This window comes from Mizuhopecten yessoensis, unplaced genomic scaffold (assembly GCF_002113885.1).
Source record: "Mizuhopecten yessoensis strain PY_sf001 unplaced genomic scaffold, ASM211388v2 scaffold557, whole genome shotgun sequence".
In the NCBI taxonomy this organism is placed as follows: domain Eukaryota; kingdom Metazoa; phylum Mollusca; class Bivalvia; order Pectinida; family Pectinidae; genus Mizuhopecten; species Mizuhopecten yessoensis.
Genome location: NW_018403606.1, coordinates 93,205 through 106,363, shown reverse-complemented (window position 1 = coordinate 106,363; position 13,159 = coordinate 93,205). Strand labels below are relative to the sequence as shown.

Below are 13,159 nucleotides of genomic sequence, written 5' to 3'. Positions count from 1 at the left end.
TCTGTCAGGCAGAGACCGCGTGATGCTAGGGCAGCTGGTCGTGCTGCGTTGTCTCGAGCTCCTATTTTGGAATTCGAGTCTACCAGTAACTTCCGCTCTGTCCTGCGTCAACTCCTACCTTACAGCAGGTTCCAGGGTCTCTTGATCCTGCTCCTGCTGTCTCTCGGGGACTATCGCTTGCCCCGATAGTTCCTTCGGGTAGGTCACGTTCTTTCTCTCCTCCTCGGAGGGTGACGTTGATGGAGGTGGATTCGGCGGGTGCCTCTCCTAGTGATGAGAGGGACGTTCTTTGGGGCTCTCCCGGTTGCTCCAATTTTACGGAGCCTCTGGATGAGTATAGAGTCGGCTAGTTTCTGACTCTGATTTGGAGTCGTTGGATTCGTCTGGGTTGGACTCGGAAGGCCCTTCCGATGTTTCCCAATCACGGCCCCGAGATGCTGATCCGGTGCCTCCAGAGGTTTCGGCTTCGTTTCGCACTTTACCTGCAGAAGTTATGAAGCTTCTGGTGGATGGGGTTTGCCCACGCCCTTCCTCGGATTCAGCCGTCCCGGAGCGCACCTCGCTCCTTCAGAGCATGTTGCCTCCCCTAGCATCTGCCTCCTCGGCCTCTGATAGGTCTCTTGCGGAGGGACGAGGCGTTGCTTCGTCCCTCGCTCAGGTCAACGCTTTATTGAAGCAGAAGGTGAGCAAGGCTCGCAAGCCTTTTCCCCTCTCGGCTTTACAGGTCGTGGTTGCTGATATTGCAGATTTAGCTGCAGATACGAACCGCATCCACGACCTAGTCTTTGCTCCTAATTCCATTTTCCTTTGAAAGGGATCTGGATAAGTGGCCGGGACGCTGTGTTGACCAGGTTGTGATGGGGCCTAGGGAGCACTCTTAGTTGGAGCGTCTCCTTAGGCTGGCTCTCCATGTTCTGTCCTACGCAGACTGGTTTACTTTTGCGTTGCTGGCTTCGAGCTGCAAGTCGGTGGAGCAGCTCCCCAGCAAGGCTGGACTGATGGAGCGCCTCAGCCAGGCAATTTGCAAGGCACATCTTGATGCGATGGCCTTATTGTCGGCTGCCATGTCACACCTTGTTGTTGCCCGCCGGTTGTCGGTCCTTTCTGGACTGCCAGACGTCGATTCCTATCGGGCTACCCTTTTGGAGGCTCCCTTGACTGGCGAGGATTTGTTTGGGGGGGGGGGGGGGGTCCTTCCCTCAGTGCAATCTGAGATGAGGTTGGACCCATTTGCGTCTGAGGATGCACGCCACAATTCTGCAGGCAAGGGCGCTAGCAGGAAGAGGCAGGCTTCTGGCTCCTCCAGGCGTAGGAGGAAGAAGGCAAAGACAGCTGCTTTTCAGCAGCAGGCTGCCCCTCCGACTTCCGCGGTAGGGGTTCCCATAGGGGTCGAGGCAAAGCCAAATTTTCCAGAGGTAGGAAGGGTTCCTGACTCTTCCTTGCCCTTGCTAACTCCTTGTCTACTGTCTGTCGCCGCTCCCACGCCCTTGGTCGCGGGAGGCTCCGCCGATGTGGTTTGGGAAGGGCTAGATTGGCCCCTTCCAGACTTGCCAGTGGGCGGTCGACTGTCCCATTTTGTTCCTCAGTGGAAGGAAATCACATCAGACAGTTGGGTCCAAGGGGTTGTGTCCAAGGGTTTCTGCATCCCGCTCCCTCTGGCGCGAGAGCCTATCTTTTTCCCTCCTCCTTCCGATTCGGGAAAGGTGGAGGCTCTCGGGTCGGAGGTTCAGGCTATGATCGCGAAGAGCGCGATCGAGGAACTTTCATTGGACCAGTGGTCTCCTGGGTTTTACTCCCGGGTCTTCCTCGTGAAGAAGAAGTCCGGTGTCTGGAGGCCTATTATCGACCTCAGTACGTTCAACACGTACGTCGATTCCCCGCACTTCCAGATGGAAACGCCACAACGCATCATTGCGTCAGTGCGACCAGGGATGTGGGCTACGTCCATCAATCTGAAGGATGCTTACTTTCACATTCCTGTCAGGAGGTCGGCCAGGAAGTTTCTCAGGTTCACTTTCGAGCAGAAGGTTTACCAGTTTCGCGCTATGCCCTTCGGCCTCATTGTGGCCCCCTTGGTTTCACCAAGTTGTTGCAGGTAGTAGTGGGGCACCTCCACAGTCTCTCAGACTGTTCGAGCTGCGTATGAGTCGGCAGGGGATCAGTCCTTGCGGGTGTCAGGGGTTAGGGCTCATGAGGTTCGTGCTTTATTTAGGTACTTCGTGGGCCTTATTTAATGGTTCTTCTTACGCTGAGGTCATGACAGCTGCTATTTGGAGTATTCATTCTACGTTTACAGAGTTCTATCTTCGATCTTTGTCGGAACAGTCTGATGGGTTGTATTCTTTGGGTCCTCTTGTGGCTGCCAAATTCCGTTGTCTGTCCTCCCTCTTCTTTTGCATAACCCTCATTATGTCTTCTCCGCGTAACCTGGAACGCTGGTCGTAATCAGGCTCTGTGTCACAAAAGAAAAGGTATTTTGAATTTTTCCTCCGGGGGTATGGGTCCTATTGTTGGAACCATTCATCGCTCCACGGAGACACAACTGTGGTAAGTCGAATTCGCATTATAATGACTGTGGTAACGTTATTTCAAATAGAATTGAGGTTTCTCTTGTGAAACCTATTTCTGTTATAAATACTTACCACAGTCATTAGGTGAGTTCCCTCTCGGCCTCCCCTTGTCTCCTTGGCTTTCACTTTTTTTTGGGCTTTGGAATTATAAAGTGGGAAGCATGGCTTCGTGTCTGATCACGTGCGTGAATACTGCCGCTTGTTTGGTTGGTTTTCCAGGGGTTTCCCATGGGGGGGGGGGGGGGGGGGGGAATTCTTTATTTGCGTATGTAAAGAGCCAAGTAAGGTTGGAATATGCATTATAATGACTGTGGTAAGTATTTATAATAGAAATTGGTTTCACAAGAGAAACCTCAATTTTCTCACACTGCTCAACCCAAACAGACACATTACACACAGTCAAACTTTCTACATCATGATAGGCCGCATGTTCCCAAGCCATACTTGTCGAGAGGAAATCAACAAAATTTTGGTCAGCCATCCGGTGATCGTTATGATAGGCCAGTCGTGGAGGGGATGGAGCTATGTAACAACTACAACAATGGTAAATGTAATGGAACTCAGTGCATCTTTGCCCATGCTTGTGAAGTGTGCAAGAATGGTAGCCATCCAGCAGTAACATGTGTCCATATAAACAACAAGAGGCCCAATGGGCCTGCATCGCTCACCTGGTATTAATCTCACACTTGTAATCTTAAAAGAGGACTAAAATACAGCTACAAGGAAAATATCAGTGCTTCATTCATAAGAACCTATTAAAAGATATAAACATCCGACACCTATGACCTTGAATGTCGAACAAGGACATTATAATATTAGGTTGAACAGAGTTTATAGTTTTCCAACCCAGCATGCTTCTGGAAAAATATCATTACCCTGGACCTTTTGGTTATACAGAACAAATCATTTAAAGATTTTAACATATATTGACCACTGTGACCTTGAATATGGGCGAAGGTCATTCACTTGGTAGTCCTTCATCCCAGCATTTTAATGGCCAAATATCATCACCCTTGTCCTTTTGCTTATTAAGAAGAAGTCATTCAATGGTTTTAAACATATTTGACCCCTGTGACCTTAAAAATATATATGTCAAAGTCATTCATTTGAACTTGGTAGTCCTTAATCCCAGCATGTTACTGGCATTATCCTAGGCCTCTTGGTTATTCAGAAGAAGTTGTTTAAAGGTTTAGAACAAATTTGACCCTGTGACCTTAAAAAAGATGAAGGTCAGCAAACTTTATAGCCCTTCATCCCAGCATGCTACTAGCCAAATATCATCACCCTATGCCTATTGGTTATTCAGATGAAGTTGTTTAAATGTTTAAAACATATTTGCCCTCTGTGACCTTGAATATAAGTCAAGGTCATTTATTTGAACAAACTTGGGCCAGGTGAGCTAAAAATGACTAAGTGCTATAGACATAGAATGGAAAGCCTCAACACCTGTTAATGTTGAACATCTCAGACTAGAGTTGAGCAAACATCCGGATAGGATCTTCGTAGAATATCTATGTACAGGATTAGAGCAGGGTTTTGACAAAATGGTTAAGACTGATATGGACCTACTAACTAATGAATGTAAAAATCTTAACTCTGTAAGGAAAGAAGCAGAAGCAGTCACAGAACTAATAGAGAAAGAAGTTGAGAAGGGATTTTTAGTGGGACCTTTTCGACAGCCCCCATTGGAGCAGTATAGAGTGAGTCCGATAGGATTGGCAACAGGAAAATACTCTGACAAGAAAAGACTGATAGTAGATCTGTCTGCTCTACACGATGACAATTACTATTCTAGTGTGAATAGCATGATAGAGAAAGAGGAATGCTACCTTAGTTATGTCAGAGTAGAGGATGCGGTCAACCTTATTCAGGACATCGGTACAAAGGTAACTATGTGTAAGACTGACATAACGGACCACTGAAGTTAATACCAATACACCCCTCTCAGTGGCACCTCTTCTATGGGAAGAACTGTATTACTTTTACAAACGTTTAGCTTTTGGTTGTCGGTCGAGCCCAAAGATATTCGACACTCTGTTTACAGCAGTGTGTTGGATAGCAGAGAAGAACTATCAAATAGGGAACATTTTATACCTATTGGATGATTTCATAACAATTAACCCGAAATCTGTGACACTATGATGACACTCAAACATAGATTCAACATCTACAATATTCCCTTGGCAGTACACAAAACAGAAGGCCCTAGCTGTGTTATAGAGTACCTGGGCATAGTGTTAGATTCAAATTGAGTGGAAGCGAGATTACCTAAAAACAAACTGGAGAAATTGGTAGAAATTATTATGGAATTTCAAGGTAGGAAATCATTCACAAAACTAGAGCTGTTGCAACTACAAGGGCACCTTAACTACTTTGTATGCATCCCGGGTGATTCCAATAGGAAAGTCCTTCATTTCCTATTTGATATCTTTGTCCACAAAAGTTTCATTCATGAGACATCACATCAAGCTGAACCATGACTGTCGAGAAGATCTTAAAATGTGGATATTCTTCTTACAAAATTGGAACGGGGTCTCTATATTTCGCAATGAAGCCTTATCACAAGCACAAGATATGGAGTTATATACAGATGCATCTAAAACGATAGGATATTGGGGTAACTTCATGGGAAAGTGGTTCTCGGAAGCATGGCCAGATGCATTGACATCAAAAGACATCAATTGTGATCTTTCAATCGCGTTCAAGGAACTATACCCAGTTGTAGTAGCGTGTATACTTTGAGGTCATCTGTGGGAAAGGAAACGGGAATTATTCTGGTGTGATAATGAAGGAACATTGGGAATCTTGAATAAAGGTAGATCTAAAGCTTTGAACATGATGCCTTTAATGAGGAGATTAACGTTATGTGCAGCACAACACCCCTTCACAGTGTTGGCGAAACATGTGCCAGGAGTTCAAAATCAAATAACTGATGCCTTGTCTCGTTTGCAGGTAAAACGCTTCCGGAAGCTAGCTCCAAAAGCAGATTTGGTACCACACAAAGTTCCCTTGGTGGAGGCAGTGTTCTGGACCTCCACAGTGTAGCTCATGGTTTGTGGAGAACATCTGTGGCACCCAAAACTAAGACAGCATATGAGACCAGTTTCAGAACCTACATCAGCTTCCTCCTCCTACAGGGTGTCGTAGCAGTGTAAAACCTTACCAGGCGCCTCCAGTAAGTGAGAACCTTCTCGTGTTATTCATAGCGTACTGTTATCAGTACTCGCAACTGAGTTACCACACTATCAAGTTATATATCTGCGGCGTTAAACATACTTGTCTTCAACTCAATGATCGGCCAAATATATCTACAAGCACGGAGTGGTCTCCTTGCCTTACAGCTGTGCTTAATGGAGTAAAACGCGCACAAGGAGGTCCCATGAAGACTTCCTGTTACCATAGACATACTGGTTAGTCTGTGTGCGAGATGGAGGAGAGGTCTATTTGGGGTAGCTACAGATCTCCTTTTAGAAACAGCTTGTACAACAGCCTTTTTCGGGTTTATTAGATGTGGCAAATTTACATGTACAAATAAATTTGACCCCAGAACAAACTTATGTGTGGAAGACTTGACAATTAATGATGATCACTTAATTCTCAACCTGAAGTCATCTTAAACCGTTCCGTTTCGAAAAGGTGTGTCTGTGTACTTATTCAAAAACAGCAGAGGTGTGTGTGCATACAAAATCATGGTCAAATACATTCAAGCTCCTGATATCAAAAGTGTTTCAGGCAAAAGTGCACTGTTAGTGACACAGGATAAAGTAGCACTTTGTAGGAAGGTGTTCATAGACTATCTTAAGCGTTCACTTACAGAGATAGGCTTAAACTCAGAACTGTATAATGGACACTCCTTCCGCATCGGGGCAGCTACATCAGCAGCTTCTCGTAACGTTCAGGATCACCTAATAAAGACATTTGGTAGATGGTCCTCTGACACTGTCGATACATCAAAACACCAAAAAGTACTTTGAGAAAAGCTCAGATAGTGATGGCATTGACAATAAGTGATGACAATTCTGTCTAATGCTAGATTTCAATAAGACTTGCAATACAATTGGTATAGATAATCATAACACATTATCAAGGTATAGGTATATTACATACTGATAAACATAGTCATGTATGAATTATACATATGTGTGAGATATATTGGGTATACTAACATGTATACGTATGTACCTACTAATGTTGTTTGTTTATCTTAATTTCAATTTTATTTTTTGTTTCTTTCTTGTTATTGTGACATACATGTATATCAACTTTATACAGTGTAATCTTTTGCATTTTAGAGTGTATTTAGCATCAAGTTATAATTTAAGTAGCAACAGGTAACTGCATTGCCCCTGTATAATTCAATGATCAATAGTGGCTGCAGTTAACAGGACCACATAACAGTAGGTTATTGTCTTATTAGTGAGTACCACAGGTACCTCAGATCTCGGGGAGTAACCGATGTAACACCAAGCACTCAGCAGCTTGTCACATCTTAGTAGCAGGTAACACTTACTTCCAGTAGTTTGTAGCAGGTAACCGCGGTTAAGCACTGGTGCCTACAGCTACACCCAGCTATAACGATGTTACTCCTCAACCACTTGGCAGCATGATTAACGCAAGTAAACAGGTAACCGCTGTTACCTTCTATTTAGATGCACTGGTTACCATGGTTACCTCCAGCGAGCAACTGCTGTTACTCCACAACCACCGAGCAGCATGATTATCGTAAGTAGTACAGGTAACCGCAGTTACCTTCAGTATTAGCACTGGTAGCCGCAGTTACCACCAGCGAGCAACCGCTGTTACTCCACAACAACTTGGCAGCATGACTAACATAAGTAAACAGGTAACCACAGTTATAGGAAGCTTAATTAGCAGTGTATTGTGGATGTACATGTATAGTATATGTTATTGGATAGGTAGTGTGTATCGTTCGGCAGAAGAGTGGGAAATAGCTAAGTTGGAGAGAGAGAATACAGAAATATTGACAGTGCCGACATTATGTCCATGAATACATGAATGCGAGAAAGAACAAGAATGGATGCGATGTAATGTAATCAGAGACATGTAGCGATTATGTTAATGCTTTTTGCTTTTTTTTGCATCGCCTGATCTGGTCAAGTGGTATGTAGATATATTCTTGCTATGTAGTACATATGTATATATATATAGGTATCTTGTAAATAAGATAGCGATGTTAATTACGTTTATAATTTGTTTTATACTCTCTTCTTGGGGGTATTCAGCTGTGGTAGATCCTCATTTGGGCAGTTACTCATTTTGTAATTCGTAATCCCCCAAGAATTTTATTCCGGGGTACATATATGCTTCTTTCATACATTGCCCAGTCAACAGCTACAATACAGCTGGCCGGGTACATACATGAAAGTATTAGTAGTAATATCACAGCTGTTATATCCCCTTAGCCCATATATAGGTAGAATGTTTTCGTAAATAAATATTATTTGCTAATAATCTCAATCTGCCTTTGAGTCCTTGTTCATAAATAGATGTTTATTTTTTTATAATTATAATCTACAGTTCTTGATTAAAGCGCACAGTCAGACTTTTAGTAGGTTTTTCAAATACTGTATTTTTAATGAAATACGTTTGTAACACCGTGTCAATATGTGATTTTTCTTACGTTTATAAAGACTGCTAGAGGGTGGTAAAGGCATGTCTTCAAAACGAAGTAAATCATAATTATCCTGGCCTGCCCGGGTTGTCACATGAACAAAGTTCCCAATAACAAATACCCCTGGCCTCCCACCCTCTGCATTATAAAATAGGTTACTTGTGGCAGAAAAGAAGCAGTTGGCCGTTGAGTTGTGATTTCTTACCAGACCTGAATACACCATCAATTCTGACCTTTCTTTACTTCGATGAATAATTAAAATGGATTATGAAAAAGTTGGCAAAGAAGATGAACACATTACATGCTTGTACAGTGCATATCTGGTATTGTGTGAAAGACCTGTGTTTAAAGCAAACAAAAATAGTCGAAAACGCTACACAAACAAATATGTTTTCAGTGCTAATAAGTTACAGTGTACTGAAACGTAAATGTTGGCGCATAACTTACGTATGAAAACGGTACTAAAAATGTATCCGGAATTTAAAAGAAAAACAATTAAATTGAACAACTAAATACAAAAATATTGTTGAGTGGCAAACCTATAACACCTGTATGTTTAAATGTGTGAATATCCTTAAATTCTAAACTTTACACAGAATTCAATTAAAATTAAAAGTATTTAAAATTTGAATTTATTAGTAAAGCGTGTATATTTTGAACCATGCCACTACTCAAAAGTAAAATTTGGAGTTTAAAAAGATTTCATTAAAGACCAACAAAAAGTAAATCATGTCTTTACAGTGATTTATTTCATAATACTGTCTGTAAGTGATGCTTCACAGATTAACATAGTACATGCATTTCATCCCAGATTTTTAGCTCATTATCATTATAACAAAAAAAGTTTTCTCAAGCACTCAGAATCTACAAGGAAAAGAGGAGTTCAATGTCTAACACATGATTAAATAACATTGGAATATTGTCGGAGTTATCTCCCTTTATCCCATTTCAAGTTTGATAATTGTATTAAAAAGCTCCTTAAACTTCACTGATGAGAAATACAAGGCCCAATTTGATTGTAGAGTTCACATCTCAGACCTTTGAAGTTGGTCAAGGTCATATTTATTGAAATAAACTTGACATCAAGAAATCTAACACTACAGACAAAATATCATCACTGTAATATACGTCTTTAAATGTTGGTCAAGGTCTACATACATTTACTTTATAGTGTTTTATCCCAGCAAACTACAGGCCAATCATTACTACTCTAAAGCTTTCAAAATATAATGCTTTTAATTTTTCACACATTTGATACCTATGACAAAGATAAGGTCATGGTCATTCATTTCAACAAATTTTAGAGCCCTTCAAACCAGCAGCTAAACAAGAGGCCCAACAGGCCTGCATCGCTCACCTGGTATTAATCTCAAACTTGTAATCTGTAAAATGGACTAAAATAAATCTACAGGCAGAATATCAGTGTTTGATTCATAAGAACCTATTAAAAGATTTGAACATATGACGCCTGTGACCTTGAATGTCGAACAAGGACATTTGGTTGAAAGTGGGTCAAGGTCATTCATTTGAACAAACTTGATAGTCCTTCATTCCAGCATGCTACAGGCCCAATTTCAGTACCCTTGGCCTTTTGGTTATTGAGATGAAGTGGTGTGAAGATTTTAAGACATTTGACCCCTGTGAACTTGAAAATGGGTTAAGGTCATTCATTTGAACAAACTTGGTAGCCCTTCATCCTAGCATACCGCATGCCTAATATCTGTACCCTGGGCCTTTTGGCTATTGAGAAGAAGTTGTTTAAAGATTTTAAGACATTTTTAACTCTGTGACCTTGAAAGTTGGTCAAGGTCATTCATTTGTACAAACTCTGTAGCCCTTCATCTCAGCATGCTACAGGCCCAATATCAGTACCCTGGGCCTCGATTATTGAGAAGAAGTTGTTGGAAATTTTTAACATATTTGACCCTTGTGACCTTAAAAGTGAGTCAAGATCACTAATTTGAACAAACTTGGTAGCCCTTCATCCCAGCATGCTACAGGCCCAATAACACTACCCTGGGCCTTTTGGTTATTGAGAAGAAGTCGGGCAAAGTGAGCTAAAAAATGTGTATCATTACTCTAGAACTTACATATCTTAAGAGATCACTTCCCCATGCTAAAAAGTAGGATTTTTTTCAGATTGAATCCCACCTTCCTCTTTGACACCAAATGCACCACATGGCCTCTTTATACAAAATTAAAAATTGGTCCTTCAAAAAAGGTAAAATCCTTCAGCAGTACTAAAGGAGTTCAATAAAGATCTACTCCTAGAAGACCCATCAGCTCTGTCCCAAGGTTGGCCACATCCTTCACTTACGCAAAATACAAACGTTCTCCTTTCTTTATACATTATTTGGTTGATATCCCTTCATCAGAAATTAAGAAGTAGGATTGAAAAGATTTAACCATTTTCCCACTGGTTGGCCCATCCCTCTGTCCCTTTATCTGTTGGATTGTTTATACCAAATAAGGCTGAAATCCCTTTGCCCACACTGAAGGAGTACGAGTGGGGAAGAGAGGGTGGAAAATTTGTTTATACAAAGTAGAGTTCTTTTGGCCAAATAATGTTCCAGACAAAAATGGCATCAACACTTTCACCAATACTGAAGGAGGAGGATTTTTCAGATTTTCCCCTACTTCTCCCTTTTGTGCCCCATATCCTCAGATGACAAGTTAAATGTAAAATAACAATGGAAATGTCATTCTCTGTATTCTGGTTTAAATTTTGATCCCATTGGTTTTTTATTTATTGGGGTTGGCTACCTGAGCTACCAATTTTATCTCTTTCGTCCAGAGCACATTTTCCCGCAATTTTCTCCCTAAAAAAAAAGAGGAACTGTGATCACAGTCACATATTTACTTCAGTATATAGGCTTATTCAAAACAGTGAGAAGACTGCAATCAACATATAAAACAAGAGGCCCAATGGGCCTGCATCGCTCACCTGGTATAAATCTCACACTCGTAACCTTAGAAGTGATCTTAAATAAAGCTACAGGCAAAATATCAGTATTTATGATTAAAATTCATTCAAAAGAACCTGTTAAAAGGTTTTAAAACATTTCACTCCTGTGACCTTGAAATTTGAACAAGGTCATTATGTTGAACAAATTTTATAGCCTTTCATTTCAGGATGCAACTTGCAAAACATCAACATTCTGGGACCGATAATTATTAAGAAGAAGTCGTTTAAAGATTTTGAACATATTTGATCCCCGTGACCTTGAATATGATTCAAGGTCATACATTTAAACGAACTTGGTAGCCCTTCATCCTAGTATGCTACAGACTAAATATCAACATCCTGGCCTTTTGGTTATTCAGAAGATGTCATTTAAAGATTTTGAACATATTTGACACCTGTGACCTTGAATAAATGTCAAGGTCGTTCATTTGAACAAAGTTGGTTGCCTTCATCCTAGTATGATACTGACTAAAAATCAACATCCTTGGCGTTTTGGTTATTCAGAAGAAGTTGTTTAAAGGTCCTTTTTAACAATTGACCCCTGTGACCTTGAATATGAGTTAAGGTAATTCATTTGAACAAACTTGGTAGCCCTTCACCCCAGCATTTTTCTTGCCAAATATCATCTCCCTGGGCATTTTGGTTATTCAGAAGAAGTTGTTTAAAGTTTTAAGACAATTGACCCCCTTGTGAGCTTGAATAAAAGAGGCCCAGAGGGTGAGCAATACAGAGGGCCTGTATTGCTCACCTGGATATCTAAGCAATCATGGCAAAATATTCTCCAAATGAGATCCAAGGGAATGTGCCAGACCCCAAGGCCAATCCTTGTAGCATATCTGTATTCAATTTTTCATGCTCAGCAATTTAATGTATGGTTATGGGGTGGGTATCTCAACTGCTTCCAAGCTGTGACTCGGAAACTAGGTCCCTAGGGTTGTGGCCAGACTCCAGGATCAATTCTAATATCATGACTGCATTCCTCTCTTTATGCCCAACGATTGTATATATAGTTTTGAGGTGGGGATCTTAACCATTTCAAATTTAAGACCCAGGGGTTAAGTCTCCAAGGGTGGGGCAGACCCCAAGGCCATCCTGGAAGCATATGCGCATTCGTCTCTTTATACTCAGCAATTGTATATATGGTTATAGGGTGGGGATCTCAACTGTTTCCAAGCTGTGACTAAGAAACTAGGTCCCTAGGGGTTCGGTTAGACCCCAGTTTTTTTTTCTAATATCGTGACTACATTCGTCTCTTTATGCCCAGCATTTGTATATATAGTTTTGGGGTAGGGATCTCAACCGTTTCAAAGTTTTGAATCAGGGACTATGTGTCCAAGGGTGGGGCCAGACCCTAGGGACATCCTGGAAGCAAATGTGCATTATTCTCTTTATACTCAGCAATTGTATATATGGTGATATGGTGGGGATCACAACCATTTCCAAGTAATAAACTTTTTTGGGCACCACCCCTTAGCCTTACCATTTGTTCAATTTTGAATCCCTGCCTCCCATGAATGCTTCCGACCAAATATGATCGATATCCATGGCATAGTTCTACAGCAGAAGTCGTTTATAGCAATATAGCCCAATTGACCCCTTTTGGCCCTGCCTCTAAGCCCCCTGGGGGGTCAGACCCACCATTTGTACAATTTTGAATCACCACCACCTAGGGATGCTTCCAGTCAAATATGGTTGATATCCATTTCTTAGTTCCAGGGAAGAAGTCGCTTAAAGCAATATAGCCAAATATCCTTTTTGGCCCCCTCCCCTAAGCCCCCTGGGGGGTCAGCCACTCCATTTGTACAATTTTGAATCCCTGCCTCCCAAGAATGCTTCTGACCAAATATGATTGATATCCAGTGCATAGTTTTACAGAAGAAGTCATTTATTGCAAAATAGCCAAATTGCCCCCTTTTGGCCCTGCCCCTAAGCCCCCTGTGGGATCAGCCCCACCATTTGTACAATTTTGAATCTCCACTACCTAGGGATACT

General features: G+C 41.6%; 1 protein-coding gene across 2 annotated transcripts in view; it reads left to right on the top strand.

Annotated features, from left to right (window-relative positions):
* LOC110450866 overlaps positions 1 to 8,048 on the top strand; it is an 8,735-nt gene extending 687 nt beyond the window's left edge. The window contains exons 1-2 of one of the 2 annotated variants that reach the window (XM_021498643.1): positions 3,914 to 4,456; positions 5,523 to 8,048. In XM_021498643.1, the coding sequence (XP_021354318.1) occupies positions 4,115 to 4,456; positions 5,523 to 5,615 (435 nt within the window). In that variant the 5' untranslated portion in view covers positions 3,914 to 4,114 and the 3' untranslated portion in view covers positions 5,616 to 8,048. Of the gene's footprint in view, positions 1 to 3,913; positions 4,457 to 5,522 lie in introns of those variants that run through there. The other variant, XM_021498649.1, reaches the window with a different exon arrangement.
* Positions 8,049 to 13,159: the final 5,111 nt, after the last annotated feature.